Source organism: Vulpes lagopus, chromosome 8 (genome assembly GCF_018345385.1).
Source record: "Vulpes lagopus strain Blue_001 chromosome 8, ASM1834538v1, whole genome shotgun sequence".
Lineage (NCBI taxonomy): Eukaryota > Metazoa > Chordata > Mammalia > Carnivora > Canidae > Vulpes > Vulpes lagopus.
The window spans coordinates 49105859-49121431 of NC_054831.1; the positions used below are offsets into that span (position 1 = coordinate 49105859).

Below are 15573 nucleotides of genomic sequence, written 5' to 3' on the forward strand. Positions count from 1 at the left end.
CCTCCTCTGAAAGGTGACTTTATGCAATACAAAATTAAAATTAATACATAATATTCATTAATATAATATCTTTCTAAGAAACAGGTAGATTTTCGAAGAATGTAAAAGAAAAGGTCATATATGTGGTTGATATCGGAGAGACGATCGTGATAAGTCCCCTTAGTGTAGTTACATGAGTTGAAAGCCAGGAAGGAAGTGCGGTCGGGAACACAGACTTCAGGGTCACCTTGGGCTCTGGGTCCCAGAGCAAGTGGTGTAACCTCTGTAAACCTCCAATGTGTAGCCTGTACTAGAGTGTTGAGAGGATTAAGAAGGTAATGCATATAAAAGTGCTTATTAGCACTTTGCCTGCACACGGGAAGCATTGGAATTGTAGGTGCTATTATTTTGTAATATTGTCTTCTACTGAATGTCCAGTGGCAGGAAGTAGAGAGGAAAACACTTGAAATGTGATTTTCTTTGTATGTTTGAGACCACTGTGCAGATGACTCAAGATGCTGAAACAGTACATAGGCACTATTGCAATTTCTGAGGAGGTTCATACATATGAACTGAACATGAAGATGTTGCATATGAAAATAACTGTTAGGGGGCCGGCGAGATGGCGGAGGAGTAGGGTCCCCAAGTCACCTGTCCCCACCAACTTACCTAGATAACTTTCAAATCATCCTGAAAACCTACAAATTCGGCCTGATATTTAAAGAGAGAATAGCTAGAATGCTACAGAGAGAAGAGTTCGCGCTTCTAATAAGGTAGGAAGATGGAAAAAATAAATTAAAAAAATCCAGTGGGGGAGGGGCCCGAGAGGAGCCAGGCTAAAGCCAGGTGGCAAGAGCCTCTGGGACAGGATTGCCCCGCCCTGGAGAAGCAGGAGCTTTAAAAAATCCCCACCAGATTCTTCCTGGACGGAAAGGCGCTTAGCAGGGAACTCAGGCAGAACCGCAGGAGGGGCAGTGGGGCCCCCAGGTTCTGGGGTCACTAACAGAGGAAGTGCACGGCGGGGGGGGGGAGCGACCAACCCCGCGGCCGAGTGCAGTCAAGGGCTGGAGCGCCCAGTGGGCCGGGAGCAGCCCAGGTGGGGCCCCCAGTGGGCCGGGAGCAGCCCAGGGGGGCTCCGCGGGAGGGGCTGCACAGCGGAGCCCAGGGGCCAGGGGACACAGCCCAGCATCCTGCGCTCCCTGAGGACAGGCAGAGGCGGGAGGGCACAGGACAGTGAGGACGCTCCTGCAGTGGGGCGCCCGGAGCTGTGCAGATCAGTGCCCCCTGACCCCGGAGCATCCAGGCCAGTGCGGACTGGGAGTTATGTAGTTACTGCGGGAGCTGATTCCAGGGCTAGAGAGCTGGCCGTGGCCAGTGTGGTTGTCCCTCCTGGTATCACCCTGTGCCTGGATGGAGAGGGGCCGCCAGGGAACAGAGGCCTCACAGGATAGACAGCTCCCACTGAGCCGTGCACCTGGTGGGGGAGCAGGGCAGCTCCCCCAGGTGCACACACCTGAGACTCAGCACACCAGTCTCCGCCCCTAGAAGACCAGCTTGAAGGACAGGGGAAGACCAAGTTCTTGACCAAGCAGCACTGGAAAGCTCCAGGGGAAGTCAAGGGATTTACAGTGTATAGAACCACAGGATAACCCTCCTTCTTTTTTTGTGCGTGTTTGTTTTTGTTTTCTTGGTTTCCTTTTTTGGTTTCTTTTTTTTTTCTTTTTCTCTCTTTTTTTCTTCCTTTTTCCAGTACAACTCGTTTTTAGCCCCTCTGCACTGAGCAAAATGACTAGAAGAACTCACCACAAAAGAATAAAAGAATCAGAAACCATACTCTCTCCCACAGAGTTACAGAATTTGGATTACAATTCGATGTCAGAAAGCCAATTCAGATGCACAATCATAAAGCTACTGGTGACTCTGGATAAAAGCATAAAGGGTTCAGGAGACCTCATGACTGCAGAATTTAGATCTAATCAGGCAGAATTTAAAAATCAATTAAATGAGATGCAATCCAAACTGGAGGTACTAACGATGAGGGTTAATGAGGTAGAAAAAGAGTGAAGTGAGTGACATAGAAGACAAGTTGATGGCAAGGAAGGAAGCTGAGGAAAAAGAGAAAAACAATTGAAAGACCATGAGGAAAGGTTAAGGGAAATAAATGACAGCCTCAGAAGGAAAAAATCGACATTTAATTGGGGTTCTAGAAGGCGCTGAAAGGGAGAGAGGACCAGAAAGTGTATTTGAACAAATCATAGCTGAGAACCTCCCTAATTTGGGGAGGGAAACAGGCATTCAGATCCAGTAGATAGAGAGGCTCCCCCCACTAAAATCAATAAAAACTGTTCAACACCTTGACATTTAATACTAAAACTTGCAAATTCCAAAGATAAGAGAAAATCCTTAAAGCAGCAAGAGACAAGAGACCTCTAACTTATATGGGGAGAAATATTAGATGAACAGCAGACCTCTCCACAGGCTGGCAGGATATATTCAGAGTCCTAAATGAGAACATGGAGCCAAGAATACTCTATCCAGCAAGGATATCTATTCTATAGAAGCAGCAAGAGAGAAGAGACCTCTAACTTATATGGGGAGAAATATTAGATGAACAGCAGACCTCTCCACAGGCTGGCAGGATATATTGAGGGTCCTAAATGAGAACATGGAGCCAAGAATACTCTATCCAGCAAGGATATCTATTCTATCTATTCAGGATAGAAGGAGAGATAAAGAGCTTCCAAGATAGGCAGAAACTGAAAGAATATGTGACCACCAAACCAGCTGTGCAAGAAATAATAAGGGGACCCTGTAAAAGAAAGAGGAAGCCCAAAGAAATAATCCACAAAAACAACGACTGAATAGGTATTATGATGACACTAAATTCATATCTTTCAATAGTAACTCTGAACGTGAATGGGCTTAATGACCCCATCAAAAGATGCAGGGTTTCAGACTGGATAAAAAAGCAAGACCCATCTATTTGCAGTCTACAAGAGACTCATTTTAGACCTAAGGACACCTACAGTCTGAAAATAAAAGGTTGGAGAACAATTTACCATTCAAATGGTCCTCAAAAGAAAGCAGGGGTAGCAATCCTCATATCAGATAAATTAAAGTTTACCCCAAAGACAGTAGTAAGAAATGAAGAGGGACACCATATCATACTTAAAGGATCCATCCAACAAGAGGACCTAACAATCATGAATATTTATGCCCCTAATGTGGGAGCTGCCAAGTATATCAATCAATTGATAACTAAAGTTAAGGTATACTTAGATAATAATACACTTATACTGGGAGACTTCAACACAGCGCTTTCTACAAACGATAGATATTCTAAGCACAACATCTCCAAAGAAACAAGAGCTTTAAATGAAACACCAGACCAGATGGCTTTCACAGATATTTACAGAACTTTACATGCAAATGCAACTGAATACACATTCTTCTCAAGTGCACATGGAACTTTCTCCAGAATAGACCACATACTGGGCCACAAACCAGGTCTTAACTGATACCAAAAGATTGGGATTGTCCCCTGCATATTTTCAGACCATAATGCTTTGAAACTAGAACTAAATCACAGGAAGAAATTTGGAAGAAATTCAAACATGTGGAGGTTAAGGACCATCCTGAAAAGATGAAAGTGTCAACCAGGACATTACAGAAGAATTAAAAAGATTCATGGAAACTAAAGAGAATGAAGATACAACCGTTCAAAAGCTTTGAGATACAGCAAAAGCAGTCCTAAGAGGAAAATACATCGTAATACAAGCATCCCTCAAAAATTTGGAAAAATCTCAATACACAAGCTAACCTTGCACCTAAAAGAACTGGAGAAAGAACAGCAAGTAAAGTCTATACCAAGCAGAAGAAGAGAGACAATAAAGATTCGAGCAGAACTCAGTGAAATAGAGACCAGAAGAACTGTGGAACAGATCAACAAAACCAGGAGTTGGTTCTTTGAAAGAATTAATAAGATAGATAAACCATTAGCCAGCCTTATTAAAAACAAAAGAGAAAAGACTCTAATAAAATCACAAATGAGAAAGGAGAGATCACCACCAATACCAAGGGAATACAAACGATTTTAAAAACTTATTATGAGCAGTTATACACCAATAAATTAGGCAATCTAGAAGAAATGGATGCATTTCTGGAAAACCACAAACTACCAAAACTGGAACAGGAAGAAATAGAAAACCTGAACAGGCCGATAACCAGGGAGGAAATTGAAGCAGTCATCAAAAACCTCCCAAGACACAAGAGTCCAGGGCCAGATGGCTTCCAGGGGAATTCTATCAAACGTTTAAAGAAGAAACTATACCTATTCTTCTAAAGCTGTTCTGAAAAATAAAAAGGGATGGAGTACTTCCAAACTCGTTCTATCAGGCCAGCATCACCTTAATTCCAAATCCAGACAAAGACCCCACCTAAAAGGAGAATTATAGACCAATATCCCTCATGAACACAGATGCAAAAATTCTCAACAAGATCCTAGCCAACAGGATCCAACAGTTCATTAAGAAGATTATTCACCATGACCAAGTGGGATTTATCCCCGGGATGCAAGGCTGGTTCAACACTCGTAAAGCAATCAATGTGATTGAGCATATCAACAAGAGAAAAAAACAGGAACCATATGATCCTCTCAATAGATGCAGAGAAAGCATTTAACAAAATACAGCATCCATTCCTGATCAAAACTCTTCAGAGTGTAGGGATAGAGGGAACATTCCTCACCATCTTAAAAGCCATCTATGAAAAGCCCACAGCAAATATAATTCTCAATGGGGAAATACTGGGAGTCTTTCCCCTAAGATCAGGAACACAACAGGGATGTCCACTCTCACCACTGCTATTCAACATAGTACTAGAAGTCCTAGACTCAGCAATCAGACAACAAAAAGACAGAAAAGGCATTCAAATTGGCAAAGAAGAAGTCAAACTCTCCCTCTTTGCAGATGACATGATACTGTACATAGAAAACCCAAAAGACTCCATGCCAAGATTGCTAGAACTCATACGGGAATTCGGCAGTGTGGCAGATACAAAACCAATACCCAGAATCAATGGCATTTCCATACACTAACAATGAGACTGAAGAAAGAGAAATTAAGGAGTCAATCCCATTTACAATTGCACCCAAAAGCATAAGATCCCTAGGAATAAACCTAACCAAAGAGGTAAAGAATCTATACCCTAAAAACTACAGAACACTTCTGAAAGAAATTGAGGAAGACACAAAGAGATGGAAAAATATTCCATGCTCATGGATTGGAAGAATTAATATTGTGAAAATGTCAATGTTACCCAGGGCAATTTACACATTTAATGCAAACCCTATCAAAATACCATGGACTTTCTTCAGAGAGTTGGAATAAATCATTTTGAGATTTTTGTGGAATCAGAAAAGACCTCCAGTAGCCAGGGGAATATTGAAAAAGAAAACCAGAGCCAGGGGCCTCACAATGCCAGATTTCAGGTTGTACTACAAAGCTGTGGTCATCAAGACAGTGTGGTACTGGCACAAAAACAGACACATAGATCAGTGGAACAGAATAGAGAACCCAGAAATTGGCCCTCAACTCTATGGTCAACTAATATTCGACAAAGCAGAAAAGACTATCCACTGGAAAAAGGACAGTCTCTTCAATAAATGGTGCTGGGAAAATTGGACAGCCATGTGCAGAAGAATGAAACTAGACCATTCTCTTACACCAGACACAAAGATACACTTAAAATGGATGAAAGATCTTAATGTGAGACAAGATTCCATCAAAATCCTAGAGGAGGGATCCCTGGGTGGCACAGCGGTTTAGTGCCTGCCTTTGGCCCAGGATGCGAACCTGGAGTCCCGGGATCGAATCCCACGTCAGGCTCCCGGTGCATGGAGCCTGCTTCTCCCTCTGCCTATGTCTCTGCCTCTCTCTCTCACTGTGTGTGACTATCATAAATAAAAAAAATAAAAATAAATCAAAAATAAATCAAAATCCTAGAGGAGACCACAGGCAACACCCTTTTTGAACTTGACCACAGCAACTTCTTGCAAGATACATCTATAAAGGCAAAGGAATCAAAAACAAAAATGAAATATTGGGACTTAATCAGGATAAAAAGCTTCTGCACAGCAAAAGAAACAATCAACAAAACTGAAAGACAACCTACAGAATGGGAGAAGATATTTGCAAATGACCAATCAGATAAAGGGCTAGTACCCAAGATCTATCAAGAACTTACTAAACTCAACAGCAAAGAAACAAACAATCCAATCATGAAATGGGCAAAAGACATGAAGAGAAATCTCACAGAGGAAGACATAGACATGGCCAACAAGCACATGAGAAAATGCTCCGCATCACTTGCCATCAGGGAAATACAAATCAAAACCACAATGAGATCCCACCTCACACCAGTGAGAATGGGGAAAATTAACCAGGCAGGAAACCACAAATGTTGGATAGGATGTGGAGAAAGGGGAACCCTCTTGCACTGTTGGTGGGAATGTGAACTGGTGCAGCCACTCTGGAAAACTGTGTGGAGGTTCCTCAAAGAGTTAAAAATAGACCTGCCCTATGACCCAGCAATTGCACTGCTGGGGATTTACCCCAAAGATTCAGATGCAATGAAACGCCGGGACACCTGCACCCCGATGTTTCTAGCAGCAATGTCCACAATAGCCAAACTGTGGAAGGAGCCTCGGTGTCCATCGAAAGATGAATGGATAAAGAAGATGTGGTCTATGTATACAATGGAATATTACTCAGCCATTAGAAACGACAAATACCCACCATTTGCTTCGACGTGGATGGAACTGGAGGGTATTATGCTGAGTGAAGTAAATCAGTCAGAGGAGGACAAACATTATATGGTCTCATTTATTTGGGGAATATAAAAAATAGTGAAAGGGAATAAAGGGGAAAGGAGAGAAAATGATTGGGTAATATCAGAGGGTGACAGCACATGAGAGACACCTAACTCTGGGAATTGAACAAGGGGTAGTGGAAGGAGAGTTGGGTGGGAGATTGGGGTGACTGGATGATGGGCACTGAGGGGGGCACTTAACGGGATGAGCACTGGGTGTTATGCTATATGTTGGCAAATTGAACTCCAATAAAAAATAATAATTAAAAAAAGAAAATAATTGTTTCTGGAAACACCCATGTAACCTGTGGTGCATAAACACCTTTCACATTCTCTGCCCCCAGGAACAGCAGGCGGAACTGTACCAACATCAGTGCTGTCCTATTCAGATTACATATCCAGGCCGGAGGACCACACCAGTGTCATCCGCTTTGACAAAGATGAGCACGAGAAAATGTGTCGCATCGTTGTTATTGATGACTCCCTGTATGAAGAGGAGGAAACATTCCATGTCCTTCTGAGCATGCCCATGGGAGGGAGGATTGGATCAGAGTTCCCAGGGACTCAGGTTACGATCATCCCTGACAAAGATGATGGTAAGTACTAAAAAGTACTTGAAAATTATTCCTCCTACCAGGCAGACCAACATGAGGCACAACCTCTGACAGACAAATGCGAGTGTAAAGGTATCATAACATGCATGTTTATTTTATGCTTGGTTTTACAGTGTGATTAAATTTCAAAGTTGGCTGCATCAATCTATTAGTCTTTTTTTGATTTAATGTTTTAAAAAGGCAAAAGTCACACTTACATGTGTTTTCTTTCTTTGTAGTTTTATTTTACAATGCCATTTACTGGTAGGTGGTTAAACTTTTCCGATTTCATGAGGAAGAATCAAAACAATTGTAATCAACTTAATTTATGTCCTTTTTGTTTTGTCTCACTTTTAAAAGCTTATATTTTGCAATGTTATTCTCAGTATTCTAATTTGTTTAACAAAGAAACCCATCGAACAAGGCTGTTACACGAATAACTAGAAAAGTAATAAATGTATGGAAAATGAAAGCCAACAGATAGTTCCCCGCCCCAAAAAGGAGAAGGGTTTATCCTAGACCACTTTTCCTGAGGGAAACTCAATTACCATAAAATAATTCCACTTTTGAAATGGAAAAAGGAGCAGAAGGGCTTAATCTTCCCAGGTCAAGAAATAGTTTGTGCCTGATGGGGTGCCTGGCTGGCTCAGTGGGAACAGCATGTAACTCTTGATCTTGGGGTTGTCAGAGCCCCATGTTGGGTGTAGAGATTACTTAAAAAAAATAAGACATGAAAAAAAGGGGAAAAAAAGAAATAGCTTGTGCCTTGAGTTTTCTCTTTTGAGAAGAATTCATGCAAAAGTACAAAAGACAGACAACAGAAAACACTCTCTTTGTTTCATCTGGCTAATCTTTATCCTTACCATTTGCCTAACTTTCAAAGCCAGAAAGAATTTTTGAGTAAGAGAGTTAGTGTCCTTCAGCCAAGTAATATTTCCCACATCCACTATGTACTCCCCAATATACTATAGCTGACCTTAATTATCATCACTTAACAAGATGCCTCTCTGTTTCGCTGTTGAAAGTCATCTTAGGGCAGCCCCGAGGGGGCTCAGTGGTTTAGCGCTGCCTTCAGCCCAGGACGGGATCCTAGAGACCCGGGATCGAGTCCCACATCAGGCTTCTCCCTCTGCCTGTGTCTCTGCCCCCCTCTCTCTCTCTCTCTCTCTCTCTCTCTCTCTCTCTGTGTGTGTGTGTGTGTGTGTCTCATGGATAAATAAATAAAAATCTTCAAAAAAAAGAAAAAGAAAGTCATCTTAATACATCTACCATATAACCTCTACACACAAATATGAAGAGAAATGTGGAAACAAAAATGTGTTTACCCTTCTTCCATGAGTCAAAACGTTTCTAGGGTACATATTTGCTACTGTACACCATTAATCTTCCTGTATCAGGGCAAAATGCTTTGGTTTGGAATCTCTTGTTTTTTATTGAATCATTCAACTTTCACTCATGTCCTGCATTGTGGGGAGCACCACAAAGTTTCTAAAGATAACAGAAAGAAAAACAAATAAAGACTCCTTGCCCTTAGAAAGCTTTCACTGTAATGAAGAAACTAGGCAAATACACATTGAATGCATTCACAAAAAAGAAATATTCACCAAAACATGCATCATTACCTATTCACAAATAAAATGGTGTCCTGTATTTTAAAGAGGTTCAAAATTTGTTAACCTAACTTTTTTAAAATTAAGGATGTAAACATTTTTAGCTTAATAATGTACAGCACAAATTTAGCTTTGGGAGAAGAAAATTTCCATTTTAAAGAGTCTTTGCAGTAACTCAGGAGATGGAATCTCTGGATAATATAATATTGCTGTTTAATGAATATGTATTCATTTGTTCAACAATACCTTGCGAGACTCCAATATCCACTCCTGCGTACATCTGTTCGTTCAAAAACATGTGAACTGAGTACATCTGTTCAAGCATCCGTTAGGTGCAACAGCAAACAAGAGAACCACAGCTTCCAAACCCGTGGGCTTTTCCCACTTTGGGGATACACAAATAGGTGAAGAGGCATGCATAAAATAAATGTGATAAGTGCTCTGCTGGGTGGCTCAGTGGTTAAATGTCTGCCTTTGGCTCAGGTTGTGATCTCTGGGTTCAGGATCGAGTCCCACATCAGGCTTCCTGCAGGGAGCCTGCTTCTCCCTCTGCCTGTGTCTCTGCCTCTCTCTCTCATGAATAAATAAATAAAATATTAAAACAAAACAGAACAAAAAAATTTTTTTTTTAATTTTTTATTTATTTATTTATGATAGTCACAGAGAGACACAGAGAGAGAGGCAGAGACACAGGCGGAGGGAGAAGCAGGCTCCATGCACCGGGAGCCTGATGTGGGATTCGATCCTGGGTCTTCAGGATCGCGCCCTGGGCCAAAGGCAGGCGCCAAACCGCTGCGCCACCCAGGGATCCCCAGAACAAAAATTAAAAAAAAAAAACCAAACATGATGTGTTAGCTAAAATTTGAAGATAGTATCAGAGTGCCCCAGGGAAGAGAGAAGGAAAGTAGCTTTCTAGGGGAGCAACTCCCAAGTGCAGGGGCTAAGGGCATGCGATGCATCCAAGAGACTGGAAGTGTGGATGGAGCAAAAATCTTTTGACAGAGCCCAAAGGAGTTTGGAGAAATGGGGAAGGGGTCAGTCTCAGAGGACCAGTGTAGAGTAGTTGTATATTATTAGTGAAACAGAAATAGGGAACAACTAACAGGTTTTAAGTAGAATGACAAAATCAGATTTGCATTTTATAAAGATCACTCTGCCCTGCCTAAAATGTAGAGGATAGATTGAACTGCTCAGGAGACTATTGGAGAAATGCAGGTGACAGGTGACAGTGGCCTGAACAGGGTGGTTGTATGAGGATGAAGGGCCCAGGATACATCCGAGAGATGCTGCTGAGAAAGAGTGGGCATGACTTGGCCATTGACTGGACTGGAGAGTCTGAAGAATGTTTGGGTTTCGAGCTAGGGAAGTCGAATTAAAGTGGTCCAGTTCACCAAGCTAGGGAAAGCAGGGGAACAATGGGTTTAGGGATGAAACAATGGATTCTTTTAGAACGAGTTAATTTGAAGAGCCTGCACAGCTTCAAAACACTGGACATGAAGTAGGAGAATGGAGATATGGGTCTGAAGATTAGGACAGACGTAGTCATGCACTGGAGACATTGTTGCGCGTTGTCTCTGTTGATGATAATATAATCATGGGAGAAGATTGCTTAAGAGGACATGCAAAAGTAGTGCTTGTATTATTTATAATATGGGCATATTTTTCTCATTTCTCTTATTTTAAAAAACAAGAGTGCACTCCACAAATGCTAAGGAGACAATGGAAACAATGAAGAGGAAGGTAGTCTCTATAAGGGTATGAAATCCCAGTAAAGAAAATGCCAGAAAGAATCTAAGAATTAAACACATTTCAGTGTCTAAGTGCTATAAAGCATTATAAATCAGTAATATCTAGCATGCAATAAGCTACATCATTATCTTAACCTTTCTTGCTCATTGAAAATTTTTAACAGGTCTATTTGAGGGATTTTTTTTCAACATGCAAATATTTCACTCATTTTTAAAAATAATATGAAAAATAAATCCAAAGTTTATTTAAGAGGAGTTTGTTTTGTGGTCATCTTTGTTGGAATACTTCATATCTTACTAGCTGTCTGGTCAAGTTTTATTCATGTTTCTAATACTCCATCAATAAAATGGGGATACTAATTTTACCTATATTTTTTTCATTTTAGAAGTTGACGTCTTATAAGTGTGTTTTGCCTGTCCCATACGTAGTTTATAAATGAAAACAATACTGCTAGCCAGAAAGTACTTTCATCATGGAGAAAAGAAAGAATGCTGGTTTAATGGGGAGAAAGTCTGATTTCATGCATCTGCAATATCAATACAAAGGAGCAGTTATCACTTCTGAACACTTGCTGTGTACCAAGAACTTTACATGATCTATCCCGTTAAATCTCAAAGCCCAATCTCCTCCTGTTGGCAGATGGAAAAACTAGACTCAGGCTAAGAAAATTGCTTAGGATCACACAGATGTATAGTGTTGGATATATGTCCTAAAATTAGGTCTATTTCACTCAGATTTAATGTGCTTCATCACTAGGCTATAATGAATCCTGAAACTCATCAAGAGGATTAAAATATAAGTAATACCTAATGACAATTGAAGGGAGGCAAATTGTCATAGAACCTAGAAAAGAATAAATATAGGTCCACACTGATAGGGAGGGGAAGTGTATTGTTCTGAGGGTAGGCAATCTTGCAGTCACCATAAGTTGTAACTAGTGTAGGGAATATGTTCAGGCCTGTTACATAACCTGGATGAAACATTCCTCTTGACTTTCTAACAACACTCTTTGCTCTGGTTGCTGTGTCTGTTCCTGTGATAATGGGTACACCAGGTGACAAATGGTCTAACCATTCCCTAAAAAGAAATAGTCTTTGGAACTTTGTAACATAGAACGATCAGAATTTTAAAAAGTGAATTGATTCTCCAAAGCTAGATTATTCCTCACTAAAGCTGTGAACTGATGTTTTTGTACAGAGGGAAGATTAAGACCTGGACCACTTATGGATACAGGTCCCAGTATCAGAAGATCCCACCCAGGGCCAAGGGTTTGAGTGTATAACAGAGGCTCGAAGTGCAAAAATTCACCTGGCCAAATTTGTGTTGAATCTTTAAGAAACAGCTAAAGGCTTCGTTGTGTTCAGAAGGGACTTGCCCATGAGCTACACACTGACATAAGAATAACGCTGCCACTTTGTGCGGCTCTAAGCATCCTCCATGAATGTCTTCTGTTCTCAGTACTTCAGTAGTGGTTACGGCACCTGTTCGTTGGGAAGGGTATTAAGTCCAGGCTAACAGTATTGCAGTCATCTTTGCTGTCAGTCTTTGGAAGTTAATTAAGGAACATTTGAGCAAAATCCATTTTCTGCTTTTATGTGACAACCTTCAGGGGTTTTAGCTAAAGTGGCTGCCTTCCTTGACCACCTGGGACAAATTACCATTCTATATATGAGCCAGGGACATGGCAGAGGCAGCGTGGTGAGCACTATGGTAAATGTAACTCAATTTAGTGCCATTCAAAAGCTTACTGACCTCAGAAAAGCTTTCTCAACAGCAGGACTACTTTAGAGGAAAAAAAAACATTCTAATACTAGAAAAATACATTGTGGTATGTAGCGTGTGGGTGAAATATGTTTTATTCATTTGTGCCAAGCTTCAAGACCCATTCACCATCCTTTTTCTTCTTTAACGGTATTATTTGCATTAAGGTAAGCTCCAATTCAGCAAAGCCAGACCAGTCATTTTAAGGATCGGGCCAAATTCTGTTGAAGTAACAGCTTGACAAAACAAGGTTACGTTCTGATTTAGTATGCTTGATTAAAAATCAAGACATGGGAAAATGAGTCTCTAACTGCTCAAGATCATTAATTCATTGCAGCAAGGTAACAACGTAACAAGGTTACGTTCTGATTTAGTATGCTTGATTAAAAATCAAGACATGGGAAAATGAGTCTCTAACTGCTCAAGATCATTAATTCATTGCAGCTATTAGCAGACTATTTAAAACAGTTGGTGATGCTAAGGATTTAATGAATGCCAGTGGAGGTTCAGTGAGTGAAAGGTATTGCCACAGTGCACTGAATAATAAAGATTATACCGGGTTTTCCACATGGCAAGGATTCTAGATACAATGATGTAGGTATTCTACACTTCAAAAACAACAACATAAAACAATAAATGAAATATCCCACCATCTAAAAAATTTGAGTCCCACGTATCATATACACACACAGCTAATATTTGTTGTGCGTTCACAAAGTGCAATAGGTAGGGAGCTACAGAGACATTTAAGACATAGGCCAGAATCTCACAATGCTTACAGTCTATTTGGTAGAAAAAGAAAAGAAAAGAAAAAAAAACTAAGTGCTGCATAAAAGGTTACATGAGAATCATTTGTTATAATAATAATTTGAAACAGTAAAAGGGAGACTAAGAAGGCAGAGTGGGATTCAAAGCAATCGCGTGATCGCTCTGTGAGTCAGAGGGGGTACAGAGAAGGGCTTTCACAGGCAGAAAGGACTCAGGTAAATGGAGAACAAAGTATTCCAAAATTACATAAGTGAAACCTTGAGGGAGGGAAGGGCTCTAGGACCAGTGAACCACTCAGTTTGACCAGGGTGCCTTTCTGAGGAAGGTTGAGTGCTCAACTCCATGGGTCAACTCTCAGACCCAGGCTGTAGATACACTTTGCTATATTCTTTAGTCAAGGAATCTTGACTAATCCACTTGTCTTCTCAGGTCTGTTTTCCTCAAATGAAACATGAGGATATTATCACCTGAATTTCTTACTTTCAGAATTTTTGTGCAGCCCAAACATGATCTGTATGAAAGCACTTTAAAACCTCACTAAAGAAAAGAGAGGTGCGCATCATTATGAGCATAGAGTCTGAGAAAGAGGTTTGAAGCCTCCCATGGTGCCATTGAATGTGATAAGGAGTTCTGAATTTATTGGATAGGAAGCACCTGGAAGTGTTTGAAAAAAGAGCGCAACAATCAGAGCTGTGTTGGGAGGTTATAAATTCGATAGCATGGAAGTGAACAGGATTAGAACCAAAAGCATAGAGTGAGACAGGCTGGCAAGGAAACAAATTGCTACTAAAAATACCTGCAGAGAGGAGGGAGGAGGGAAACTTAAAAAATAAGTTTCTAAAAAAACTATGTACTCGACAGGTTCAAAGAAGGAGGTCCCATGGGAGGTTAGGTGAGGGAACCCACCAAGGGAAAGGTGATTTCAAGTAGATGAGAAATGCTATTAAAATGTATCAATTCTATTTAAATACACCAAGTTCAAGTTCATTATGGGTTCTCACCAGTGAACCTGGGCAGTAGGACTCCATAAATACAGAACCAACAAAGCTGGAGCTAGGGATTTGTGTTACATGCACAGTTGCCCACCTGATGGTGATAATTGGAAGCAGAAGGATACATGAGACCCATGAGAAAGAGAGGAGAGGGTAAAAGTGTAAATCACTAAGCAGTACAATTTCACGTGTTTCTAATAAGTTTAGGTGTGCAAGTATAATCATTAAAGGTTATTAGAATGTATGTCTACTAAATGTTAATATACAGATTTGAGGGCCGTTAGTTGCAGATGAGTCATTAAGTATCACTTGTTATATAACAAGAAAATTGTGGGAATGTGCAAAATGAAGCACATTATTGGAGTTGCCAAACAGTAAGTTCCCTTTTAGGTCCTTTTTTAAACTGGTTTTAGATATTGCCTCTTTTTAAAATAACTAACATTGGGGTCCCTGGGTAGCTCAGTTGGTTAAGCATCTGACTTTTGGCTTCGGCTCAGGTCATGATTGCAGCATCGAGCCCCATATCTGGCTCTGAGCTCACAGGGAGTCTACTTGAAGATTCTCTCCTTCTGCCCTTTCCCACCCCCCAAATAAATCAATAAATCTTTAAAAAGAATAACTTTAAAATGGTGCGGTTTAGTTCCCTCATTTTATATAACTTTTCAGTTAAATTTAAGCCCTTTTATATAAAAAGTTACTTCATATCATTTTTTTAAATTATAACGGTTTTGGCGGGTGTGCGAAATTACAGGCTTAATTCATTATTAACAGACGCATGAGTGGGAGAAAGTAAGAAAAAGAGCATTTGTGGATGTGAATGAGTGAGTCATTCACTAAATCTGAGTTAGGAGGGTCCCAAGAAGTGAGACTTACTGTGAGGGGACCCTCTGGGTCCCTATTCCTGGTCCTCTCTACCTAATTCTGAACCCAGCTGCCCTCAGAGCCCAGAGGCCAGCTGTAAGCACAGAACAGCTTCACAGTAGACTGAGGTGCAGGGGCATGTTTTAAAATAAGGCACATGAGCTAGAGTCCAAAGGGAGTTCATTAGCAATGGGAGTACATTTGACTCAACCGGTTTTGGTCAGTAGTTCTAAACGACCTTGCTGCTATACTACTGTGAACTCCCTTAGTCTTTTAAAAACTGTTGATCGCAGAAGGAAAGGCATGAGAGCTTGGTTCCACTGCGCGCGCACACACACACACACACACACACACTTGGCAAGCAGCCACTTGAATCTCTCCTGCTAGGCACCT

The 15573-nt window shown here is 40.9% G+C and overlaps 1 protein-coding gene across 1 annotated transcript in view; it reads left to right on the plus strand.

Moving 5' to 3' along the window:
- The window catches only part of FREM2 (FRAS1 related extracellular matrix 2), a 169809-nt gene that overhangs the window by 90796 nt on the left and 63440 nt on the right, over positions 1 to 15573 (plus strand). Inside the window, exon 6 of the mRNA XM_041766940.1 lies at positions 7191 to 7442. Coding sequence (XP_041622874.1) covers positions 7191 to 7442 — 252 coding nt within the window. The remainder of the gene's footprint in view (positions 1 to 7190; positions 7443 to 15573) is intronic.